Source organism: Pararge aegeria, chromosome 2 (genome assembly GCF_905163445.1).
Source record: "Pararge aegeria chromosome 2, ilParAegt1.1, whole genome shotgun sequence".
Lineage (NCBI taxonomy): Eukaryota > Metazoa > Arthropoda > Insecta > Lepidoptera > Nymphalidae > Pararge > Pararge aegeria.
Window position 1 is genome coordinate 5,210,348 of NC_053181.1, and position 27,725 is coordinate 5,238,072.

Here is a 27,725-nt window from a genome sequence, read left to right on the forward strand (position 1 = left end):
TGCACATACAAATAGAAAGCTAGGTTAACAATACAAACGATAGTATAAAATAAATGCGCAAAGGCGGCCTTATCGCTTAAAGAAACTTACATGAAACGGGATAGTGCAATACCCAAATTTGCTAACTATTTTACTATAAGAGGTAATGAGATATCTATACTTTGAACTGTCACTAGACCCCAGTCCACCACTTTGGCTAAGTGCGGATGTGCAGATCGGTAGACTTCGCACGACTTTGAAAACATTATGGGGAACTCTCATGTGCTGGTTACGTTAGAGTGTTTGCCTTCACTGTTTAAATAAGTCGTATTTCATAGCATAGAGAAAAAACGCACCTAACTCAGAAAGATTGAGGTGCGTGCCGGGAATCGAACTCGGTCCCACCGTACTATACTATCACCACGTATGATGATGAATCATACACGTTGTATAATTCGTACCTACAGTTTTAGCTGTATGTTTACATTCGCCACAGCTGCAGCCCTTTGGATTATTAAATGTGCAGTTTGCAGTTTTAACGGCCTCCCCTATAAGTGTTTTACGCTCAACATCGGCTGTTCTGGTAAACATTCCTAATGATGCTTGCGTTATTAAATTTGAACGTTATTCTTTAACTATAGCGAGCTCTGACTGCGCTCTACATAACGAACCAACTAGTGGTTTCCTACGACTTCGTCAGCGTACAAAATCTGATAATGTGATGCTATGTAGATACAAGGTGTACGTAGCAGTATCAGATGAAACAAATTAAGTATCTCCCAAACTGAGTAAATGACCCTTTGACCACAATAATGTGAAATTGTAATGATATTGAATGTCATTTTACTATTTTATTATTATGTCATTTTAATATTTTATTAGCGGACCCTCGCGACTTCGTCTGCGTATGAGTCAATCGAGAAGCTAGAATAGATCTAATGCTAAAATCATAATCATTGTGGCTAGCTATGTACTTACTATTATTTTACGTGGTATACTGAGTTAGAAAGCTGTCATTATTTTAGTTGACACATACATCCATCCTCACAAACTTTTGCATTTATAATATTAATTAGTATGGTACGCATGCATTCGATCGTTGTCCCATTTGCCTTGCTACTTGCTATTATTTGAGAAGAGTCTGAATTCAAAATTCAATACTACATGTTCGAAGTTTTCATATAAAAAAAGAATTATTAAAATCGGTTCAAATTTAACGGAGCTATAAAGTAAAATTGATAAAAATTTTCATCCCGTTTCCCGGAGGATACTTATTGTTTATCGGGATAAAAGGTATCCTATATGTTGACCCGGAATAACAGCTACCACTATACCAAATTTTATTTAAATCCGTTCAGTAGTTTAAGCGTGATGCCCGGACAGACAGACAGACAAAAATTAAATAAAAATCTGTTTTGGACTCAGTATCGATTATAAAGCAAAATTTTCAAAATATATTAAATGTACCTACAGAAATCTTCCAGTTACAGTTTTATTATAAGATAGATAAGATAGATGACAAGGTTGCTTTGTAGCTGCCGGCTCCACACAAAATAATAAAAATTAATGTTCAAATGTAAATTGTTGGTGTTGGAAAAGGGTTCCGTTTTACCCTTTTGGTACGAAACCCCAAAATTTTGTAATAGTAGAGCTTTTTTGTGACAGAGCTCGTCCGGGTAAGGACTCAGAAAAAAAATCAGAGCGACCTTTTAAAATTTGAATTTTTAATTGAAACTTTCAGGAAGTAATTTTTTTTTGGTCTATAAAAATATACCGTAACGAAAAAAATTAAAAAAAAATCGATGTTTGACGAATTTTGAAATTGAAAAAAAATTTGAGCTGTCCTTTGGAGACAGCTTATCTCAAAATATCGAAAACCGGTATTTTTTCACGTCAGACTAAAAAAAAAATAGTTGGACGAATGGTCGCTCGCAGGACGCAAACTGGAACGCTACTCAATGGTTCACAACTTGATGGTAGTACCACCGCGTTAACAAAAGCAGCGTAAAACTCATTTATCGCGATAAATGTTGTAGGGCTAATGATGCGCATACCTGACCTTCCGAGCTCACACACTGACACAGATTGAGCGACCCTTTGAACTTCCATGCACAACGTTCGCTAAAGGTGGAACCACACTTCGTTATGCGTTATTCGTTATGCGACTAATTCACTGAATACAACGAAGTGTATAAACTCATCGTTATACACGGTTGAATAAGTAGAATAAAGCAAATAATCCAACAATTATTATTTATTTATTATTTAACTCATTATTTGTACACTGCTATGAAGTAACACGATGATGATGATAAAAAAAATCTACTCAGATTGTTCAGTTGCTGGCATCCGCCAGTAATAAATATTTGGAAGAAATGAGAAACTGACCATCAACTATTTTAAATTTAATTATCATAATAGCGCCATAACTTAAATTAAATTTCCAAAAAAATTGAACTAAGTTTATAAACACTAAAATAATCATGTAACATATTTTTAATAATAGAACTTTATTGATAGCTATACAATCTATCAAGTGAGTTCCTAAGAAAGTATTTGTGTTATGTGGAATTGATTCAAAATTGCAAAGAAGGAGAATATTACAAAAGTGTATCCAACAGCCGTAGATGCCGATCCTGGTTCGCCCTCCTCCTCACCATCGTCACCATCGCCGTTACCTTCCTCATCAGTCTCATTACCATTTCTTAGACTCCATCTGCTTTTAGCATCTGCAAAAAACTGAGAATAAATTTCATCCCAAAATGCCATACTTGATGGATGAGGATCTGTTGAGTCAATATCTAAATAAGCGTTTCCACGTTGAATTATTTCTTGATCATCAGTAATCCTTAGATAATTGCTGTGAGTCGAATTAGGATAGTAAGGTTGCCAAACAGTTTGAGAGGTTTCGCTTGTTGGTGTTCTGTGAAAATAAAAATAGAATTGTTAATTATAAAATAAGCACATTCTTTAATACGCAGTTGTCAGTATACCAACCCAGTTTTAGCGAAGTTTGTCCATCTTTCAATAAGAATGTCTCCAATGGCAAGATCAAAACCACTCAATTTATCTTCGTTTGAAAACATATACACCAATTCTTCTGTGTGACCTGCTCTTTCTATTTGTAATGGCCTATTTAGGACTTCTTCACTACGTTTTCCTCTATACGAAAATTGATATAAGTAAACATTTGAACTGGAACGCAAAGCTCGAAACCGAGCTTCTCTTATAGTAGATACTAATATCATCGTATCACCATTATATTTTAGAAAGTTTCTTATTAGAGTTTCATTAATTGGTCCATTTCCAAAATATTTATTTTTAATTGTTTCTGCGGTTTGCAATTCTTGTTGATCGGATACAAATTCTAAATCGGATTGTAAAAACTCTATAAATGAATTATCCATTCTTTCGAGCCAATTATTATTTACACCCTCGTTTGCTCGTATTGTACCTTCGTAATCAACAAATCCGGTCATGAAAGGTATTTCCAATTGCTCTCCATCATTTATAGTTTGATAGGGTGATTTTAGCATTAGCGCTTCGACATTCTCAATTTCTTTTTCTACACATGGAGCAAATGCTAGCGAATTGTCTGGAATATCAAGTTTACTTATAACCGCCATCAGTGCTGCTATACTGGTTTGAGTTAAAACTTCTGATAGCCTATCTACAGTTGTCACCGTATGGCCTAGAGCTTCTACTACTTTAATGGCATATTTCAGATTGTCGCGTGTGACAGCCCATGGGGACAGGGCCGTTCCACTTTGTGTTATGACTTTATGAACCAAACCTTCTGCGAGTGGTGATAGGGTTATTAAATCAACAGCAGCTGCACCACTGCCGTGTCCAACTAGAATTACGTTATTGGGATCTCCACCGAATTTAGAGATATTGTCTTTAATCCATCTCAATCCAGCAATGATATCTTTTAGTCCAGCATTACCCGGAGCGCTTTCCGTTCCTAAGCATAAAAACCCTAGTATTGATTCTCTGTAATGTATGCGAGCAACTATAACATCCTTTTCCAAAAACCTCAAAGAATTGTCCAAATCATCTCGTGAATCTAATTCTGTGCCTTTTATCCACACCATAACGGGTAAGCCTCTTGTACTATCTAGCGTGGGTGTCATTACGTCTGCTACCAGACAGTCCTCGGTACCTTCATAACCTTTTCCCACAGCTTTAATACATTTAACATTTTTTCGGTTCGATATAAACTCATTTCGAAATGTGGGTGGTGGTGAGGGAGCCTAAAATATAAATAATTGTTTATGTAGAATTTGTTTTGTAACTACTTTATTTATATATTTTTTTTCTGTTTAATTGTAACAAATATGTCCCGTTCAAAAGATTTTTAACGAGTTCTTCAGAAAAATAAAAATGAAAACACTCTCTGACTGACTGTGGTTTAGTTATGTTAGACTCTTTTGTTAGTTATGTTAGACTATAAAGATTTTAAGAAAACTTGACACAAGCTTGTATTCTGGATACAGACATAGGTTCATTTTTATCCACGGAAAATACAAGAGCTAAATCATGACTTGCCGGGAGAGGTTTCAGTCATTTTATGCGTTTGATAACGTCTAGATACAGATATATCTTATCGAAAAGTACTTACTTATGACAAATATTCTATGTACGCAACAATGGAGCTGAGGAACTAAGAAAGAATTACGGAGGTGAAATAAGAATGTATAAAAATACTCCTATTTTGCTGTGATATGAAAATCAGCAGCCATGTTCTAAATATAAACTTTCTCTGTCTCGTTTTGAACTGCCTCTAAAGTCTACTGGTTATCATATTCGACTGCAGATCACAGGGTCTTGGGTTAAATCGCCGGGTCGGGCCAGTGAATAAAAATAGTATTTGAATATTCTATCAAGAAATTCTTATTAAGAGCCCCGAGTTTGGAAATTGGCGAAGATTAACTCCTGTGCCTCGAATAACACGTAAAGGTGTCGGTTCTGCGCCTAATCTCTTTCCGGTTGTGTCGGATCTGCCTTCTTTCGGACTATGAGAATTGTGTTTGCGCACACACTTGTGCACTATATTAATATCTAATTATAGTTGGAAAACATCTCTATAGTTTGACCACCGTGGCCTAAATCAGCTAGGGAAACATTTTGTGTATAAACTTTTTCATGCAAAAATAATCATATAGAGATACTATCAATTTGAAGGCGTGTCTATTTATCTGTTTCGACCATTAGTTCCTTGGATTCAATTGGAAGAGTTAAGGCATAAGAATCAGTGGCGTTCTTCTTAGTGAATTAGAGCAAGCCCAGTTAAATAAAGGAGTGATTTTACTCATCATATGATATGACCTAAGGCAGATTTTGTTGTGCCAAATGATAAACACAAACTCGTCCACATGCGAATTATAAGAGGAAATTTCGTAATTCATAATTAAAGCCTGGCTTTTCGTCCTTTATGGCAGTACCGCCACTAATTAGAATACGCAGAAGATCGCCTTTATTTTCAGTAATGTCATGATCTTCCGCGTGTTGTGATGGCTTCGACTCGAGGCCTACCAAATAAAGGCTCTAGTAGCTGTCCTTCTACATTAGTGTATTAGAAATATACATATGTGTACCTGCCAGGGAAGAGTGGCGAAGAATAGTCAAGCGTGCCACAACACTTTAATGACGACCACGACCGCTCTGACAAGAGCGACCCGACGGAGAATAAATTCAATTGTTTCTAAGATTTCATTATTAATTAATCCAATGTCGTTTCGTGGGCGATTAACTTTCTGGGATATACAATAGCTCAGCTAGTAGATCGAGTCATCATCAACCGCCTATTGATGCCCCACATCTTGGTCTCCTGTCTTATTAAGGAGACAGAGTTTTAGAGCACAGACCTACCACGCTGGGGCTTTAACAACTATTATCACACATAAGTTACAATAGCCAGGACCATCAAATTAATGCGCTTTCCGAGGCATGGAGGTTAATTTCCTAATTTCAGTTGGTAATTTTTAACAGACAAATTCAACTATTTTTTTTTTGTTTTAATTCAGCGAACAACAAGGCGTTTACATTCATTATTAATACAATAAATAAATTAGTAAGTAAGCTAATAAAGTTGTACATAAATACCTTAAATCTATTGATACCAGATGTAGAATCAGCGTACGGAATGCCATGAAATTCATAGTAACCATTAGTACCAGCAGATCCGACAACGGTTCCTTGTAATATTTTCACTTTCGGCTCAATGGCATCACCTGTATGGCACAATACATTACAAATTAAGATAGAGCAAGCTGCTAAAAGCACTCGTATCGCCATCATGTTTGGACAGTAACTAAATGTTTGGGAAAATCAACATCCTCAAATTTGTTAGACTACAGTAGGTATCTTATCGATAAAGTATTGAGTGCTGACAGATAGATAGGTTTCTCTGAGAACCGTTACCTTGATAGAAGATTCGGCATAGTCTAATCTTATTTGATAATTTTTCTGATGCACGATACTAGTATCAAATTACACTGTTAAAAAACAAAAACGTACAACTGAATTTTGTGATGGTATGTACCGATTTCGATTAGTTTTATCCAAGCAATAAAACAGGTATCACTTGTTTTAATAGTAAAGGAATACATCATGAGGGAAACTGCATGCCTGAGAGTGCTCCAGAGGACTGTGAATTCCACCATTCCACACTTGACCAGCGTGGTGGACAAGGTCATAAACCCTTCATGTTCTGGAAGGAAACGCGTGCTCTATAGTGGGCCGGCAATGAGTTGATAATGTTAATACAAATGAGTAGGTATAATAAAATTAAGTCCATAATATCAACTAATACGAGCGATTCCCCGTCCTTCTTCCCATACAAACCCAAACAATAAGACAAAATTTGTGTTATATAAACATGCACTGTATGAACGACCACATCGCATCACCCAATGCTCGACTGAAGGTTGTAGCCGAATGTTTTACAGCATAGAACTTTCTACGAAAATATGGCTACCAAAGGAAAACACCGATTCTTCAAATTTGACTGGTAGTTCCATAGATTACTCAGTAGCCTATTAGATTAAAAAAGTCAAAAGTCCAGCTGTGGACGAAAGGCCTTTTTAAAGAGGAAGTTTTGTCAATACTCACTACTCACTGCAGACGGGTTGTGATGGTAGTAAAGTCAATTAAAATTCAACAATGCTTTATTGTTAGATGGTAGTTGCTGCTGGTATGATATAGTGTAAATAGAATGGTATAATAGATTTTAGCAGTAGCACAGAGGACGGATTATATTTCCTTAGTCTCCTAGTAAAACAAACTCGGCAAGAGGCGCTGTGCAACAACTGTGTTCTGAACGTCAACAATAAAAAAAAAATATATTTCATTAGTAAGTACCTCTAGACAGCTATGGGCTGGTCACATTTGTTAGAGAACCGCTTGACGTTGGAGTCCCAAGGTCCTCGAATGAAGTATGTAAGGACTTGATACGAAAAATTAGATTTGCTTAAATGAAACCTTTAGCCAGCAGTGCACGTATTTTGGCTAGTGAAATATTTTATGATGACGATGATCTTGCAGTAAGGTATTGAAAATCTTTTATACTTAAATATTATTATTCTTTACAATGATTACAAGACATTAGTCATCTTGAATTTTAACATTTAAAAAATCGAGGTCACTGAACTTCAACACACATTTTCAAGAAAAAACTTATGTCCCTCAATCACCTTGTCTCTTAATGTTACAAATACAATAAATGGGTAAGATAAATTGAATCTTGTGACATTGGAATAAAGGTGCAATTTTTTGTTGTGGTCCGATTTTTTCAGCGGTTCCCTTAGAGGGGGTGGGGTTACGTGCGCCGAGGGAGGGGGCGACAATGTGCGGAACATATGGCCCCGCTGGGTCTTCATGAGAATTTCTGATTCATTGCCTGTTGTCATTGCTTTTTTGTTTTATAATGTAATCATTAAGTTTATTGCGCTTTTTAAAAAATTAAGCTTAATAAAACACTCTTGAAAAGGAGACAAGACTTCAAGGGGTTATTTGATAATTCCTAGCTTAAGTTTTAAGTTAACGAATGTAGTTATTACCAGCACCTAACATTAGTAATAACATGTTATATGTATACACGCTTCATAAGTGCGTACATCAATAATACATTTTTGAATATGAATTTAAATTTGAATTTGAATTTCATGTGTCATTTAAACGCATGTAAACGACAAATATGTAGGTATGCTTGTAAACAGCAACTAAGGTACGTTTACCCACAATAAAGAATAAAGAATTTAAAAAATAAAAGTGCACAAAACTTCAAATCTTGTATTTTTAGTAAAGACTCAATATCTCTCTATATAATGACTTTGAGAGGATACCTCAGCACAACAGTGGACATCAATAAGATGGTGATATGTTATGATAGATCACATAATTGCAAATAACTAAAAGAAAGCATAAAGCTTATCTAAGCAACGTTATCTCCCGGATTGTAGTGGGATGCGATGTTCCTAAACATGTGGTAACGCCACGTGGGTCTAAGACAAAAAACAACTTGGTTATTCCGACTTATTTCCAACATTGAGAACATGGGAAATTGGCCCAGAAAGCTCTGGTCCTAAGACTCAAAATTGTTTAAGACTGCATAAGGGTTGTCCCTTTTTGGAGTCACAATGTTACCTTGTGGGAGACTGTAGTGTGACAGGCGAAAGGTTACCATTATGCGTAACACATTGGTGACTTTAGAATACGTACAATTTGTAACAAAAAAATATATTTCTGTCTCATTGTTGTCGTCAGTAAAACATAATCGTATTTTGTGAAATAATAAATACCTCTTCACTACCTATACTAAAACTGCCACGTTTCTCTACTGGGTAAAACCCTTAACTTTTTGGGAGACCCGTGCTTCGTAATGGGACGGTAATGGCCTGATGATGACGATGATGATGATATATAGGTTATTATAACCGGAACCGCTTAACGTGCTCTATGATACACTAGGATGGATACACCAACTTCCTTACTCCGGGCTGGTAATGAGAATTTAAACAAAAACCTAACACCGTAATCCGTAGTCAAACATGTTAAGCCGTAGCAAACCGAGCCGGCCCAGTGCGGATTCGTGGCCACCAAACGCCTCTGAGAACATAGAGAACTCTCAGGCATGCTGGTTTCCTCACGATGTTTTCCTTCACCGTTGAAGCAACACTTAGAAATTTTAGTGGTGGTACATGACTTATCTGTACAATACGAACACACCACTAACTTATAGACTTATATAAGTTAGTGGTGTGTTCTGGGATTTGAACCCTAGAAGTGAAGCCAAAGTCCTAACCACTAGGCTAACACCGCTTCATTTATAGTCGCATATAATAACTAGCTTTTGCCCGCAGCTTCGCACACGTCAATTTCATTGATTTGGTAAATTTTAACTACAAAGGTTAAAAAAAAGTCTTGCTTCTGATAGAAAAATATGAACGTAAATTAATTAAAAAATTAGAAACTTTCATACACATTTTCATCCCCTGTATGATGAATATGGAGTTGGAATTTTTAAATTTGTGAAACACGTATTTCTTTATTTTTAATCGAAAACCTAAAAACTAAGTTTCATGGATAAATCCATGAAATATAAATTGATACATTAAGGATTTTATACAAACTTTCATCCCCCATTTAACACTCGTAGGGTTGGAATTTAAAAAAAAAACGTTTTTGGCGGATGACTACGTTGTAATAATTAAATGTGTGCAAAATTTCAGCCCGATCCGTCAAGTAGTTAGAGCTGTGCGTTGATAGAGCAGTCAGTCAGTCAGTCAGTCAGTCAGTCAGTCAGTCAGTCAGTCAGTCAGTCAGTCACCTTTGACTATTAGCAGCATTTCTGCTTTAGGCTCTAAACCCCGCTCTCTTTTAAGAGAGGAACCAGTGCCCACCAGTGGGACGCTAAGACGCTGATGATCATCATAATGACATTGATAAAAATACAATACAATGATATTATTTACATTAAGTACATTGGAGTGTATCAGTATATGAGTGGATGTGCATATGTATCCCTACTTTTTCAAACTAATATCAAGAATGCGAAAGCGCGTTTGTTAGTTCTTGGTTTGTTATTATCACTTAAATATTCAACCGAGCGACGTGATCATATGCACTCGAATGACAGGTTGGACAGTGACATAAGGTTTGTTTCGGTTCAATGCTAAAATGACAAGCATGTGATATCTAATTTCTTAAATAAAAAAGCATGTGATGTTTAACTTCTTAAATCTGTCCCACTTAAATAATTTTTTTTTATTCCACTATAAGTTAGCCCTTGACTGCAATCTCACCTGATAGTAAGTGATGATGCAGTCTAAGATGGCATCGGGCTAACCTGTTAGGGAGTATGGTAGTCATACCCCTAATCAGTTTCTACACGACATCGCACCGGAACACTGAATCGATTAGCCGCTCGTCTTTGTCGGTAGGGTGGTAACCAGCCATGGCCAAAGTCTTCCACCAGACCAGACCAGAGAAAATTCAGAAATTATATGTTCCCAAATTGGGCCTGCCGGGACCGCCTACTTAAGTTCACAGCACTCACCGTTGCGCCAAAAAAATTAAATGGGACACTTTAAATATTGGCAAAAGAAAATTTTAATTTTCAAGACGAAGCTGGGCTTACAGCTAGAGTACAAAGTATAAGTCTACGGCACGCACTTCATCCACTTCAGCATATTTTATTGTTCATACACCGCTCGGCATCAACGCGAGCGATTTCCAGTCATTATTTAGCAATCATACAGAAGAGTATCATACAAATCACGTCCAAACTGCCTGAAGATTGACAATATTTATTTAAATCTGAATACGCCCCAGTTCTTTTTTAAAGTTAACCTGTCTTTGTATCTTCCTATTCACATCGACAGCTAATTTATAACTCTTTGTTAATTAATTGTTAAATATGTATATCTCGCCACGTAGCTTTTATTGAAAGGCTAGTTTTTATAGGTAACTAATACTTTTTAAATGGTACGGTACAGAAAAGCTTAAGGATAATGTGCGATTAAAATTTCAGCGTCATTCGTTGAATCAAACGCAATCAAGTTCCGGATTTTATCTATGATAACAACGTAAATTACATAAAAACGACGATGTAATAGAGAACCAACGAAAGGAAAAGGCTGTCAGTTTGGAAAGCAAATTCTTCTAAGAAGAAACCGGCAAGAAACTAGCATTCGAATTAATAACTCACCGTAGATCTACTGCTTTATTGGTGTACCTTTGTAGTTCATCTGTAACATTGTTAAACTGCAATTTCAGTGCATTAAACCCCGGTAATTCCTCTCCCTGCCTGCGCACGCGCCGAAGGGGAGTTCAAAAATAGATTACACACGGATTCCTGCGTTCGGATTACGGACTTCACTGTTAGACGGACGTATTTTCTTGAAAGATTTATACGTTTCGAAATCATAGAATGATAGAGAAACGACTTCGATATCTTGTTGGTTTGAAACCAAGCGCGCTCGTAAGGGTACCTATTTCAGTTGGCAACATATCCTATTTGCCATCAAAGAAAACCTAAGGCAAGTTTCAGACAAGTATCCACATTATCAACCACTTACGAGGTGAAAAGACTTCTTTACAAAAGTAAAGTAATTTCGCTGTTAAAAACATTTAAAAAATTAGTTTTATTACTCTTAAAGGTATTTTTATAGGTCACAAGATATTTTAATAATATTGTAAGTGCGATACTTTAATAATTAAAAAATAAAGAATTTTATAAGTTTTCATTCTTTGACGCAGGTAAATTCGAGTAAAGCCGCGGTTAGAATCTGTTATTTATCAAAGCCCTAGATCTTACGCGGTCATAAAGTAGGAAAAAAAAAGAAAAAATCAACATTGACAGCAACGAGAAAATTTCTGAACTACATAGACAAATCTTAAAGTAGTGCCATCCTTTGCACTCTGTTCTATGTTAAAAGGGATAACACTATTTTGAGACTTGTCAGCAGTTAGTTTTGGTTCATAGACATTTGTACAACAGAATTGGCACTAAAATCAGTGTTCAATATTAGCACAAAAACTGTATACAATTCATAATCGACAGTGTTTCGAGCAATATGTTTTCATAGTGGATAAACTGTAATAGTAGACTGTTACTATAATTTTACACCTATGCATATCCACACGTGGCCGGTTCACATAATTTATTCGGACACACTCATTAAAGTTATTTTCTTTGAAATAAATAGAGCCTTTGTTTCTTTCTTGTGCAATAATTGTATTAAACCTTAATTGCGTAATTGTTATTGCACATTAAAAAAAATGCAACGCTTTTCTGTGGTATTAAGTTTTATATCAGAAAGGTAATTTAAGATTTGAATAGATATTATTGTTTTGTATTGATTTTAACCAATTATAGAATATAGAGAAAATAATTCCAAACCGGTTTCGGTCATTAACTCTGGAATTGGAATAATTTCGATTTTGTTTTTTTAACCGGTTAAAGAGAGAAACCGGTTTTTTAAATAATTTCACTTAATAGATTGAAATCAACTGGTTTTACAACCTTCAATGTCGGTTCTTCTAGTGATTTGCTGCGCGCGCTGCTACGAGCAATCTGAAGCGGCAAGGCGTTTAGATGATCATTAGTTACTCCATGCACCACATTATTCTGAGATTGCTTGCTTTTTCTTTGAAATTAGCCAAAAGTATTTTCATAATTTGGGTACTTTTTTACTATTTATTCCTAAAATTAAGCTTTTTCTGTATAAACATAACAATCGACACAAATCTATTTAAGAAGATGAATAATTTTTATCATTTATGTTCTTTGCATTGAAATAGGACACGCACGCGCCATGAAATAGGCTAGGCATATTTTGTCAAAGGGATTAGCGCGAATTGCATAGACTGGTTAATTTAAGCGTATTAATCGTTATGGAATCGTTCGCTCAATTAGAACGGTAACCTAAAGCGATAAGACTGCCTTATTGTTTTGTTATTACTTGTTTTCGCTTTTAATTGCAATTGTGCAATAAAGACTTTATCTGTCTAAAGCATTTCGGTTCGTTTAATCATTTAACCGGTAAAACGTAGAACACTAAACCGGTTATTAACCGAAATTGTCCCGTAAATTGAAACCGGTTCCGAGCCCTGGTTGTAATATCAAAATATCAAAATTCGGCATTTCAGCATTAGAAGAGCTTTTTGTGACAGAGCTCTTCCGGGAAAGTACTACTGTCATGCTTAGTTCTGCCGCTAAGCAACATTACTAAAGGCGTGGTTGCCTAAAGGTAATTATTATGTATGGCGGGTTCCCGCATTATTCTGTCAAAACTTTCTCAGTAAAATCTTGTGTCAAGAAATTGAATTTGTCCATCCTTGGCACGTTAAGCGCAGGCCATGTTTTTGCTTGATGACTCGCATGCCTGATAGAAAATAACTTGGGAAATATCCTTATTAAGGAAGTCGTTTGAAAACCATCAAAGTCGGAAAGTTACAAAGTGATGGAATTCGTTTCAAATAAGTATTTACGTCCTAAAGAGTTTACAAAGAAATATTTTTAAACATTCAACTCGCAATAGGGTAAAAGGGTTCTACCCCCGTAATTTAAGATTTTGTAGGGTTTTCTTAAAAGTTAAAAATGTAATTGAATGAATCAAAAGGACTCTTTTAATACAATTCCTTGAAACTCATTTGTAACTTTACTTATACAAATTATTGCTACACAAATATTGATATATAATGAAACGACGATAAAAAATCCTTTAGCCAAATATTAAACTGTTATCTTCGTTGAAGATTTTCTTTAATTGCATCTAGTTTATCTACGTTTAGTCTATGATAGTCCATAGACTAAAAGTAGATAAGATGTAGATTTTAGTAGTTTTTTAGATTGTGACAAATAGTCATATTCTGTGATAGATACAACTGTCCTTAAGACTGTACAGTATCGGAAACTTCAGCCCGACTCAGGGGTTTGAATTTATCGTCATTAGGCTGTCGACCAAAAATGTACTTAACTTGCGGTCAGTCGGGCTAAAGGGCTCGTAGATTAAAACTGCCCTTATTAGACAAAAGACTACTCCAGCCTCTTTTTATACATTTTTGAATCTAAAGCATTATCTTTTCCTAAAATAAAATGTCCTCGAAGTTCAACACAATTCCTTGTTTATCATTTTGATAATAAAGAAAATTTGTACAATACACTCTTACCGAAATACTTGGATTTTTTTTTACGTAAGCTCTACCTAATTGCCTTTGAGTTGAACATACAATATCTTATCGCCTTCCTGTATCATCAATATAATGACGCAATTCAAAAGTAAATTGTACCTACGTGCCAACCATTAAAGTCGTATTCTAATCAACTATTCCTCAGCATCTTGGAGACGTTCGGGATTCTTGAATTATAAGTTGAAAAATAGGCTTTAAAACCATGTAAATAAGGTACATTCTCGTATGGAGTTACGAAGTCCGTGGGTGTTTAATGGCAGAGCTGAGGCTTGGGGACAGCTGTCGTTCCCTCAGGCACCAAGGGGTTTGTTTACAGCAATCTAATGAAGCTTGGAGCTGTGATTTTTATAAATTCAGATATAATTTGACTAATTATATACTATATTTTTTATCATTTATAGATTTTCATATTTTTTAAATTCTAAACAATGCTTGAAAAAAAAAACACTATTAAAAATTTATAAGAAATAACATCCAATCCAAGGCTTTTGAATGCCCAAGCAACGGGCGGTCAGGGTTCTAGAGTGAGGAACCTCCTCACAATACGTGCCGTTTTAAGGACTACTGCCTTCTGTATCCGACCCTTGATCCAACAACCAAGCGAAAGCTTCTTTAGATGTTGTTGTTGGTCAAAGCTTTTCGCGAGAAGACCATTGAGTGAAACGACCGACGATCGGAACAATAACGATCGACTCAACATTCCACATGGCGGTAATCTCGTAAGCAAGGTCCAAGAATCAAAGGAAAAAGTATCTAAATACTTTTTTCCTTTTCAGCTTTCACCAGATTATGATCATCTACTATATTATTATTAATATTTATTAATTATTATGTTCTATTAAATTAAAATTCAATTAATAAAGTTCATAGTGTTAATTTATCAACTTTATTATTTGAATTTTATTGCGATTTCCTGTCTATCAGTGCGAAAGAGCTCCTTCTGTCCCTATGGGCGGTCAAAGAATGATCACTTATTGTGATAAGGTGACCGTATTAGACATTTTTAAGTAATTAAAATGTTCGAATAAAGTAAATAAATACAACCGGTGATTCTTATTGGAAAGTACAGAAAATTTACAAGGCAATACTTCTGTTAGCGGACAAATTATATTCTAATTTTACCTTTAATTGTTAAATATTAAATAAGGTATTATAGTTTTAGTTTTTGTGAATAACGTAACGTAACCAATAATTGGAAATGGGGATTTTAATTACTGTTTTCCCTGTGTTTTTCCTATTGTGTTGTGTGCAATAAAGTTTTTCTATTCTATTCTATTTCTAAGACTGAACCTACCTTTGAAAACCCAGGAGCAAGGTAGCCGTAGGTTTTTTCAAAGTGTCGATGTGTTAAATTCTGCTTCATTTAAGTATAACATAACAACGCAAGAACATGACGCAAGTTTAATATCTTAATTTAAAATTGTTTGTGCATTAAGCCGCTCTATATCATTTATTTTCCCGATGACACCATCAATTTGCTTTCAGCCCTGATTTATTATTGTGTTTATCTACGACATAGGTATATTCACCTTATCTGGCAGCAGCCCAATAAACTACGTAAAGTAACAACCCGCTCAAACGCCAGATACATTTGGAAAATCAAAAGTGATGTTGCAATAATTACGATCTAATATCCTATAATTTATGGATAGCGACATTAACAACGCATATTTAATTTCATTATGATACTCTATCAGTGTTTTCCGCCCGCGAAGCATACGCCCAAGCTGAAGAAACTTAGAAAGCTCTGTAGGGCGGGCGAGATGTTCCGCGCTAGCGATCCAAGCGGCCGCTGAACGCAACTCTCGTCTCGCGGCCATTGGCCAGTCGGTGTGACGTCACGCCTTGCCCGACCAATGGGGAGGAGCGCGCTGTTGCCCGGCCGCAGTCCTAGCCGCCGCGCCTTCGTACGAGCCGTGTGTCGCTGCCGATCTCCTCCCCCGCACCCCGCCGCCGTTTCGCCCGCATTCTAGTCGTGGGTGTCGCGCTGTGCAGTCCTCGCGTGTGCCGCCGAACTTAGTGCGCCGTTTGTGAGTGCTTTAGTTCCCGCTCGAGTGTCAGTGTGACGGAGAAACTTGAGATTCGCCGCGGAGGATGTTAACAGCGCACGGTGAGTGATGGAGAACGAGTCGTCGGACGCTTATCTTGCAGCGGCGCCACGTGAACGCGCTCTATTTATAAAATGTAAACACGCCGCTAATTCGATTTGGGACGATATTGCGGTGCTGGTGGTCAGGAGCGCGAGCACGCATTAGCCTCTCCGGTGGGCAATAAAGATTGCGGAGGTACAGATTGGAGAGTTCCTGTAAGTCGGTCGTGCTAGTGTCGCCTAATTGTGAATAAATGAGAGGAGTAGAATGCGTAGGTAATTACTGCGGGGCGCATATCTGGCGGCGACGTTGGCTCGGCTGGCGACAGCTTGATAACGTGACCTTGAAGCAGCCGCGAATACCGGCCGGCGCTGGAGGCGCACCGCACACGAGCTCACGGAAAATATTCAGACAAACAACGATAATGGCGCACTCATATGCACAATGATAACGTGGGCGTACATGGCGTGTTATGAAAACAAATAAAATGTAAAGCATCTCGAACCAATAATACTCCAAATTAGCCGACTCTATATTAATATATTTTTGCGATAAAGTTAAACACTTTCCGAAACTTACTAAGTGAGCATGTATGTATTTCAAACGTGTGACCAGAGTAACGAATTTGGTATTCTTTAAACGAATGCATCAAATTAATTACAAACGACTGCATCAAATTAAATGACTAATGGCATTCAATGAGTAATTTAAATGTAGTTACTCGTCACTGTTTCACACAATTTTGTACCCAGTGTACTGAGGAAACTGACATAATTATTCCACAATTCCATTTACCGGGAAAATATTTAATTTCAAAGAACATTGACGAACTAAATATTACTTAGAGAAAATAAACGCCGCTCTGTGATACTGGCCACAATTATAAAGCCTGTAGATTTTTAATATGTCAGTCAAGTCTGTCCGGTTAGGTCACCTCGATACGGTCAGGTTCGAGGCGTTCGGCCCTTCGCCATACATGCAACTCCTTACTTTTTAAAATCAATTACTGTCTTATGCAGACTCTCGTTTTTTTGACGATATAATTTAACGACAACACAAATTATTAACTTTAGAGGGAATCTAAAGCGTATTAATTAAAACACAAAACTAATAAAAAAAGTTACGATAACTAACATATTCATCGCGACCTTCAAGACTGGTTCCAAAACAAAATCTGAAAGCAAAAACAAAACCGTACAGAAATTAAGAAGATTTGGGATTCTCATTCGCACTTACTCACACACGTTTGTTTGAAAAAGCGGTTGGTTTATGAGTAGCGGACGTTTTTCTCCTTCGGATATATAATTGCTAACATGAGTGTGAGTGGGACAGAGTTAATTCGCATAGAACGAACGAACCGGCCATGCGAGATGCTCAGTCGTATCATAAATATTAATCAGGCGCTGGTGTCAACAGCCACCGCGTAACGTGATACCACTGCGATCCGCTGCTCGCCTGGTACTCGCTGACTAGCCTGTACTACTAAACATGACAATTATCAATTAATACATCACTGCACTTAAAAAACCTTATTGTATTTACCTAGAGAAATAGAACGTCGCAAATATAGTTGCTCATATCTTGAGGACCTTTTGTGTCATAGAGTGTTTATATTATTCGAGATAAAAACCTCCCGACCAATATTTGCTTTCTCTACCACTACATAAAACTGCTGTACACACAAATTATATTATGAAGTTAAGATAATAAGTTATCGTATGCACATCCGTTTGCGCTTACGCATTCAGCCATGACCTGCCCTACAACTCTCTGTGATTGGAGAATGCGCTGTATGGTAAATTCCTATAGTATCTTTAACGAATTCATAAAGCAATTAGATGACAGCGATTTAGCAATATTATTCTGTAGTGCATAATAAATGCGAGTAACCATTTATGTATGCAGACCTACGGAGTCTTCAGCAATTGATGGTACTTGTGCTAGCGTTTATTGTAGGGAAGTATTCGCTTCAATTAGGTTTATATGTAGAATCCGGTATCAACCAGCGACACAAATTGTTTTGTAACTCACAATTTTTTCACATTATTTCCCAAGATAAAATCTTCAATTCGAGCATAATATTGATAAGCTAAACATTATACCAATTTCGGGACACTCAAACACTACAGTGATGAATATTAATTGCATTTGTCCATTTAGGATGCCAGTATCAACAACGGAAGTCACCTGTATTCGGTTCCTCGCTCTATCGACCTTCGTACGTTTAGCATTTATGAAATTCTTAAACTTGTATATCCAGGTGTGCAAAACACTGTGACCAGAGTATGTTTTATTAAAAATTAATATGAATAGGTTCTTACTTCGTTAAATTTATACTGCTCATGCCGATCCATTGACATTTATTGGAAGATACTAACATGATACACGATTTTTTATATACATATATTCATATGCTTGTATGCTCATCTCATTATATGATGTTACTTATCAATATTTGTGTAGGACAAATAATAACCTTGTCACGTTTGGTCGGTTACATATACATACTATAAAGTTACAAACAAATAAGAGATTAGGCTGGAGCGCGGTAACTCAAAGTGATTAAACCAGTTTCCATACTCGTGTAAGGGTAAAAGATAATAAAGGTTTAATTGCGCAGGTTCTTGCAGAATAATGTGACTTAAGAATTTATATAAAATAATGAATAAAAAGCGCAAAGAAAACAGGTCTTATGGAGATCGTATGAAGTTTTATATGCGTAAAGTGCCAAGCTAGGCGCTCTTTATATGGAAAAATGCTGCGCGAAAGTTTTTATAAACTTAGATTTGGTAAGCCATTTTATTATGATTAATGCAGAATAGCATGCTAATGAATTAGCATTTAGTAATTTCATGAACGCAAATGAAAAGAAATGAATTTAATATTACATGCCATCTAAACATGTTGTTTAAAGACAAGATCTAGTCGCGGTTTACTTTTTACTGACGCTGCGTGTGAGCACATCTGTGGAGTTTTTGCTCCTGTGTGTGTGCACAGACGCTTTTTTGCGCCATTGCGATCCATCGACTCCGTAGGCACCACAACGTGCGTGTTCAAGAGTTTTTCTTTTTTTTGCCTCCATCATTATTTTTCGGATTATCGCCAATGCAATGTGACTACGTAAATATTTTAATTTCACATACAAACCGTTAAAGTTTATTTGCATTCATAACTGCTAAATAATCCTATTTTTTAAATTTTTATTTTTATTATTTTATTAGAATCATATGCAAATTTTAATTAAAAATGTTACCAGAGAGTTAGACAATACCGACAGACATTGAAAAAAACTATGTGAATGGTAAACAAGTTATTTAAATATTCTATTTTATAAATATATCAGTACAGGTTAGTGTATAATATTAATAGACAAGTAATACGATGGATTTGTACAAAAATAATGAAGTGATAATTTGCGACTATACACAAAAAACGCAGGAAAAAGCGTGTTAGTATTCATTACAAATAAGGAAGCGTCGAAATTGGACGATATTCAATTTACGACCTTATCAGTAGCAGTGAAAGGCCTTAATTTGTTTGATAGCTGATAAGACTTGTAGCGTATTATAATCAAGGCACTTGTAATAGGAGTCACGAGTTATTGCGTAACATCGGGAGGCTCGAACAATCTCATAGCGTTCACGTGGAATACATAAGCATTTTTGCATACTATGTCTGTCTGTTTATCGCCTTTTGATTTTGTTTTCCGGTTGTTAAGACTGTCTAGATTCATCATATTCATACAAACACTAACTAGTAATTTGTTGACGTACAATAAATGAATATTGCAACAAGCGTTATAGGCTTAACATGAACATAAATGCAGATGTTATAAGACAAATGACATGTACGTTTAGTGTTCGTGAGGAGCGGATTTTTCTTATGAAACGAGAAAAAAAATTATTATACCAACTTATAATTAGTAAAAATCCAAAGAATCCAACACAGCCAGTTTTCATAAAATCTAAATTGTATTTTAAAGGAATAAATTGAATTCTCATACTTAATTGTTTTATAAATATAACCTAAAATATACTATTTAAAACTAAATAAAATCTAAAACGTCCTCGAAACCACCGCAGCGAGGCACAGTTCCTAAGTGCTGGCAGCATTGCCCCTTTGGATGGCCAAACTAATTCGTTTCTTTTAAGTAAAGAAATAAAAAAAATCACCATCATCATCATCATAAAATTATTGTAGGCCCACTACAGGGCACTCTGAGTAAAAAGGGTTAAGGCTAAAGTCCACTACGCTGACCAAATGCGGATTAGTAGACTTTACACGCCTTTGATCTAGCTGCATTACAGAGAACTCTCAGGTATGCAGGTTTCTTCAGGATCATTTCCTTCACTGTTAAAGCAAGTGATATTTAAATTGTTTAAATTCCATCAGTTTTATTAATATTTCTTAAATCTTTAATTATCTCTAACAATTAATTGTTATTTATCTTCTACGTCTTTATTATAGTTAATAATTTGTTTTTTTTTGCCATACACAAATCTAATGTTAACTGAAATAATAGCTTCGTACGTATTGCCATAATTCTAAACAAAAATTGTTAAGAAAGGTTTACCTTCATTTTAAGTTACACCAAGGTTTATTTAAGACAGAATTTGCCAAATTTAACGGTTTTATTATATCCATATGAACGACGAATTTCAATCGATTCAGTTTCTTAAATTCTAGTTAACCATACCTATGTAGGAAAATGCATTGCACTTTTTAAGTCGTAAGAATTAATTTTCTTTACTTCACCTTGTTTTTGCTGTTTATTTATAATGATAAGTGATTATAAATTACACTCCCGCTTTGATAGTTTAAGATAAGGTTCTGGTATGGTGTGAAAATTATCTTTTATTTTATCTGATTTACTTATATCATTAAAGATAAGAATTATAAAATACACTTATTATTATCATCCAGTGCCATCACGAAATGCCTATCAATTTTCTATTTCTTTATTTGAGTTAGGATTGTACCTAGTAAATCTCTTAATCTTCCAAGGATTAGAATTAGCTATTTAGTCAAGAAGCAGCTGTAAATTAATAAACTTTATTTCTTCGTGTTTCGATATTAAATGTAAATAATGTTCTTTTTTTTTTAATTTTCTCATAAAATAATCATCGAGTTATAGAAAATCGGTCAATTTCAGATTTAAATCCACGTGTGCCAAGATACTGGATTTTATGAACGCATACTTCATTCATCTTGCAATTTAAGGGGTCCATACACACGGCAATCCGCGAAAGTGATAAAGCACAAGCGACGAATTTCAGGCACATGTCCAAATACCTAGAGCGTTTACATCTGTAAGTATATTCGCGTAATTCTTGCATGAATTTCTAGCTATACTGTTTGCAAATCACACATTTTTAATTAAAGTGTTTTACCTACAAATGGAGGAAATATCAAATTTATAAATTTAGAAATACAATAAAAATTTTAGAACCGACGGGATTTTACCGCGATTTCCAGAGAGTCGCTACATTTCATCCGTAAATATATTGCAAATGCTACTTGCACATGTTACTGGTTCAAGGGGCATGCACCTACCTACTATTATTTGGTATGAATTAATAAATAAATAAATTACAATGCAAACGAGTCATTGCAATAGATTGCAGCGACCAATTGCATGTGCGTGATTTCGATGCGACGGGTTGCCTGTGAATGGGAACTTTTACTCCTATAAGTAAATGGATTTCTGCGACATCGCATCAGTATTGTGATAGATGCGGCAAGCAAATTCAAAATATTCCGCACACAGCGTCTTCGCCCATTGTAATAGATACGGCGGGTGATGGATGAGCTCTTATCAACATTGATAACCTTCCGTCGTTTTCTCCCTCCCCCACCTCTGTATCACTTCTACTCGCCCGCGAAAAGAAATGGGATTTCTTTTTTATATTATAGTAATTAACGCTTGACTACAAGTTGTTATTGCACTTTGATCGTTTTTTTTCTTTGTTTCTGCTATTTATTCCATTTCATGTTTACTAATTGTAATTAATCTTTGGGTAGGTTCATTAAAATTGTTACTACATCATCATCATTATCAAACCGTTATCGGCTCACTAAAGGGTTCACGGGTCTCCTATCAGAATGTTCTAGAAGGGTTTAGTCCATTAAACTAACCAAGTTCGGATGCGTAGACTGCACGTGCCTTGAAGAACATTGTGGAGAAATCGCAAGCATGGCTGGCAATAGGTTTCTTCTTCGTCTTCAGCCTTTTTTGACCATTTTGGTGTAATCCTCCTTCAACATCTTCCACTTCTCGTGACATCCAATTCGATTTTATTTAATGTAATGTGTGTAAAGGTAACGGGTTCATAATAGTAAATCTATTATAAGCTAAGGCGATCTTTATTAAATCCCGTTGATATGGAAGTCAGTTTTTGAAAGAAAAACATTCGTTCAATATTTCACTTTTTTTTGAAGTTCGTAGACCTGTGAGTTTTAGTTATTATTCATTTATTCATTGAAACATCGAGGAAACGGTCAAAACGTTTACTGCTTTTATACTAACAAATTGAAAGCTTGCCTTTTATTGGCTTATGGGGTCCTCTTACGCCTAGCACATCTGCAATTAATTTAGTTTATTTTACAAAAACACTTTTAAACTTCTCGTTACTTTAGTTTGATTTTCTACTTTATGGTTGTATTTTGTCAAATGCTTCGTTAGCATTCTCTACTACGAGTAGGATGAAGGATCCTGGACTCGAATTCCCGGTTCGGACCAAGAATAGTTAGGAACTTTGTATTCTGTTAGAAATCTAATCAGCGGTTTTGTGCTATGAAATTATTAAGCTAAGATTTCTGGAGTTCTTTTTTAACTGTCTTGAAACAGTCTCCTCCAATACGTTTCTTCATTGGTGAGTTTAACCAAGACAAGATTTACCGTTGGTTGTTTCTCTGATACCTTTTAAAATATTGGGACCTTTTTTAAAACTGCTCTTTTTGGATTTCGTGACACTCTCATCACGGCTAGAAAAGAGAAATAAAAAAAATACCCACCGCTTTAATACCCAAGCACAAGCACTGCCAATGCACAGACAGTATGAGCTACAAGGAAAAGTTAACGCCCGTTTGATATTACACGTGTATTCATCATCGTCACATCCACTCATTACCTGCCCACTACAGAGCACGGGTCTCCTCCCACAATGAGAAGGGGTAAAGGTCCACCACGCTGGCCTAGTGCCGATTAGTGGACTCGACTTCTACATTTTGTAGAACTCTCACGCATGCAGGTTTCCTCACGATGTTTTCCTTCACCGTTGAAGCAAGTGATATTTTAATTACTTAAAACTCAGAAATTTGAACTTAGGAATTTGAACTCGGCCCCAAAAAGGTAAGTCGAGCTCCTGCCCAATGCGCAATCACCGCTTGCACATGTAGGTATTATTTGGATATTATTTTTACCTTTTTTTAAATGGTCGGCTAAGATGATAAACATTTTGTCAGTACCCCGTGTAGGAAATGTCATCTGGTAGCTGTGCTGACCAGAGCAGCATATCATTACTTAGTCTGTTTCATGAGAGATGCCTTTCCCAACAGTGGGATCCTAATGTGCTAATGATGTGGCTATATTTGCGAAAATAATCATTATTTGTTTGTGGTATGCACACTTTTAACGATTTGCCTCGTGCTCTCTGTAGTCACCAGACAAACCGCGACAAACATGTCTGTTTCCTCATTTCATTAGTGAACTTGGCTTATCGCACGCTGTAACTAATAGGATACTACTGCATATCAAATATTGACTGTTTCATTGGCATTACGTCATACCTCATTGGTCTAATGCAGGGATCACTAATGAATATTATTGGCTATCCGTTTAAAAGTATGAATGAATAAATGAATAAATACACTTTTATTGTACACTACACAAAAATACAGAAAAAAAAATAATACAAAGTTTTAATACAAATTTGGCGGCCTTTTTGCTACATAGCGATCTCGTCCAGGCAACCAATGGCGTTAAACACACATCAAGAAGAGAGGTAGGTGGTGCATATAAATATACATACATATTTGCATATAATATACCTATACATCAATAAATAATATATATATATACAATATACTTGAACACAATATTATGTATTATATGTGTACTATACAATTAAAAGTTCTCATTCTGAGAAGAGACCCCGTGCCCTGTACACGTTTGAAATCATGTCACCCCTTTTTATTTTAATACTATTTACATTTTTATGAAGTGTCCAAACTAGGCATATTTATTAAACTTTAATTGAATATAATATATAACTATTTATTAAAATTAACACTACTGCATAATTTTGAATTAATTAATAACTAAATTCAATTCACACAATTAAGTATTCGATGTGAATATTCTAGTGAGCGGAAATTTTTGGTGTCATTAAAATGATTATTATTTAAAAAAGTGATATAAATACCCATAATATTTGCGTAAAATTTACATTGAGTAGACATACATTATTCCTTCACGCGTTTTTTTTACTGCAATAAAATAAAAATAAATCAATCCTTGATACTCAAAATATTGTAGTTATAAAAATAGAAAACTGTTTACCCCTAGACCAAAACAAAATTGCCTGTGTTTTTGTATTTAGACAATTAGAGTTATTTCAAATTCGGAAATGAAATTTTTGATATACCAACAAGCCTATTACGGGCACTGAATTGATTTTTGTATCCAACGTGATAACAATATCTACTTTTTTACTAAGAGGCTATTGATTATGTATTCCGTACATAATCAATAGCCTCTAAGAATCGACTGCAGTCCTAAGGTCTCTTCCAACGCCAACGGGGAGAAAAAAAAATCATTTATAAAAGTACAGTTACCAACATCAATCTTAAACTTGAATTTAGGCAGCCAAGAGGCTAACTCGCCTACAAAATTAATAAATTATTCTAAAATAAAATAAATAAAATATTGTCTGTCAAGTGTTCCATGTTAATAAAGGGTTTTCCCTTTCATATTTTCCTGGTACCAATGTTTTAATCCAGGACGTGTTTAGGTGCCTATTACCTACCGTTTATATTCGCTTACTATTTCATTGTTGTGAGTCTACCAGTAGATAAGAATGCAGATTCTACAGAGTAACAGTCTCCAAGAAACTTTTTAACAACTCTATTTAAGACAATTACTATATTACCTAAATATACCCACTAGTCGTATTTAAGATACTTTCATACTCAAATCATAAAAACCGTAGCGTAATATTACTTGCACTGCTTATTTCAAATAATTAAATAGAAATAAGGAACGTTCAAGAAGCAACCTATATAACTAACTTCTCAATTAATTTGTGAAGTTAGTTATATAGGTTATATAGGTAACCTATGCGGGAAAATGTAAACCAGAACGACTTGCGGGTCACGTTCAAAAACCTAGTTCATTACAGATAATAACAAAACTATTTTACAAATCACTACCTAAAAGTATATTAATTATATTGTTGCTGTTTTAATGAGCAACCTAAAATAATAATAAAATTAAGAGAAGTTGTAACATAGTCAAAACTGAAAGTTAGTTACGCGTAGCGACTGAATGGAGCGCCTCGGCTACATTCGGCGTAGTTCGTACACTCCCGCCAAGGTCGCAAGGGGGCGAGTGGGCGACCCACTTCCAGGAGGATCGATGGGTGCCCCAAAAAACCCCTGAAACTTGCCCCAAGCCACAACATTGCTCGTGTATTTTCAATGTCAGGTCGCCCATGCTGAAATGTTGAATATTACACGATTCCGTGACTTACGATTGTTATGTTCGAATGGATTGTTGCGATTCGTCACTAATTCCAACGAATGTGTCACAATGATTTCACAGTGCCAAGTGTGAGATTTTCGAACTACGTTTACTGATTCGAACGCGTTTAAGTTAACTACGATTAATATAGTACCGAAAGACCGCCACCTGGATACAATACTGGGAAACTGAATCATTAAAATCGCAGTTAAATTTCACGCGTAAACACACGAAAATCTCAAACTTGGCACTCAGTAGACACTTGGTTAAGACGCATTCATCATCATGAACCCACTGCCAGTGGCGTGCATAGAGGGTATGCAGGTGATATAAAACGAAGAAAATCCCCAGTACGAGTTATTTACTTAAGGGTAGGCTTTTTATAAGGCTTACAATGCCTATCCTTAAGTTTTTTATAACTCGTACTGGAGATTTTTCTCATTTTATATCATCTGCATACCCTGTGCATACCCTGAATGCACCCCACTGCCCACTACAGGGTACAGGTCTCCTATCAGAATGAAGGCGTAGTCCCCCTCGCTGACCAAGTGCGTATTGGTAGTCTTCACACGCCTGAAAACATAAAGAACTCTGAGGCATGTTTACCTTCACCGTTAAACTAGCTTTACTATAATGTAGGCTCTGTTGTAGGTATAGACCTTTTTACTTTTTACTTTTTAGTGTAAACTAGCGTACCCAGCCCGCTTCGCCGGGCTAGATTTTGCTTTATTTTATTTAAACAATAAACTTACATCAGTAAATTTTTAATTTAAGTCTCATAATATATTAATTCATTCTCTTCTATTCTCTTCTCGAGCGGGTAAAGATCATTATCTACACCCATGTACACCCAACAACAGAATATCATTTCAAAAATAGGAGTGCTCCGATCGTCACCAAACTTTACAGGATTACTCGCCAGGTCAATCCGGAGATTCCCTGAAAGTTTCATTGAAATCAGTCCAGCCGTTTCGGAGCCTATACGGAACATACCCACACACTTTCTCTTTTATATACCTATATAGATAGATGGTTTAAAATTTACCTACCAAAAAAAAATCTTCAGCTCTACTGTTGTAGACTCTCTGTCTAGTATGGATTAAGAAAGATAGACGTACCTGCCTTTTACTGCCTCGATGGTTAGCATGTTAGACTACAGATCGCAAAGTCCTGGGTTTGAATCCGGGATCGGTGCCAGAATGGTTGTCGGTGTAATTACAAGCACGTGAGGTTGATTGGGAAGTGGCGATAGCCCAGTGGGTAGGAGCTCGACTTCACTTTCAACCGGCCGAATTCGAATCCCAGCACGCAACTCTACCTTTCCTAAGTTATGTGCGTTTTAATTAATTAAAACATCATTTACTTCATCGGTCAAGGATAACATCGAGATGGCACCTGCATTTCAAAGGTGTGTGGAGTACACCAATCCGCACTGGGCCTGCGTGGTGGACTACGGTCTTAACCCCATATGATGAGGTCGATGGACAAAGCACGGAAGGGGAACATCAATCAACCTTTAAAGAGAATTCCTCAAAAATGCAATATACGATCAGTTTTGTCAAGAAAATAAACCATTTAAGTAAATTATACACGTGTTCATACCACATTTAGTAGTTCAAGCAATTTAAAAACTTTTATTCAACCTACTATACGGTATAACAAGCAGTTGAAGGTACAATTATAGCTAGATACTAGAATTAACTTATTATGCCTTCAAGAGA

The 27,725-nt window shown here is 35.9% G+C and overlaps 2 protein-coding genes across 13 annotated transcripts in view; one reads left to right on the forward strand and one right to left on the reverse strand.

The window, feature by feature from the left end:
- Positions 1–2,523: 2,523 nt before the first annotated feature.
- On the reverse strand, positions 2,524–27,151 carry LOC120630208 (venom carboxylesterase-6-like). The gene is made up of 6 exons (XM_039899346.1): positions 27,123–27,151; positions 26,476–26,577; positions 25,797–25,978; positions 6,085–6,212; positions 2,977–4,232; positions 2,524–2,902 (listed from the first exon to the last, which is right to left on the reverse strand). The coding sequence occupies exons 1-6, from the start codon at positions 27,149–27,151 to the stop codon at positions 2,524–2,526; spliced, it is 2,076 nt and encodes a 691-aa protein (XP_039755280.1).
- The window catches only part of LOC120634156 (myocyte-specific enhancer factor 2), a 101,815-nt gene continuing 90,166 nt past the window's right edge, over positions 16,077–27,725 (forward strand). For 11 of the 12 annotated variants that reach the window (XM_039904578.1, XM_039904605.1, XM_039904596.1 and 8 more), the window contains exons 1-2: positions 16,077–16,285; positions 21,418–21,574. The gene's annotated coding sequence lies outside the window, so the exon portion shown is untranslated. The remainder of the gene's footprint in view (positions 16,286–21,417; positions 21,575–27,725) is intronic. The other variant, XM_039904666.1, reaches the window with a different exon arrangement.

Bases quoted from the DNA above. Each gene is read 5' to 3' on its own strand.
- LOC120630208 (XM_039899346.1), bottom strand. From the start codon at position 27,151: ATGCTAACCATCGAGGCAGTAAAAGGCAG. The intron at 6,213-25,796 runs GTAACTAACTTT...TGTGCCATACAG, and splicing joins GCTCCATTCAGTCGCTACGC to GTGATGCCATTGAGCCGAAA. The intron at 2,903-2,976 runs GTTGGTATACTG...TTATTTTCACAG, and splicing joins ACAAACTTCGCTAAAACTGG to AACACCAACAAGCGAAACCT.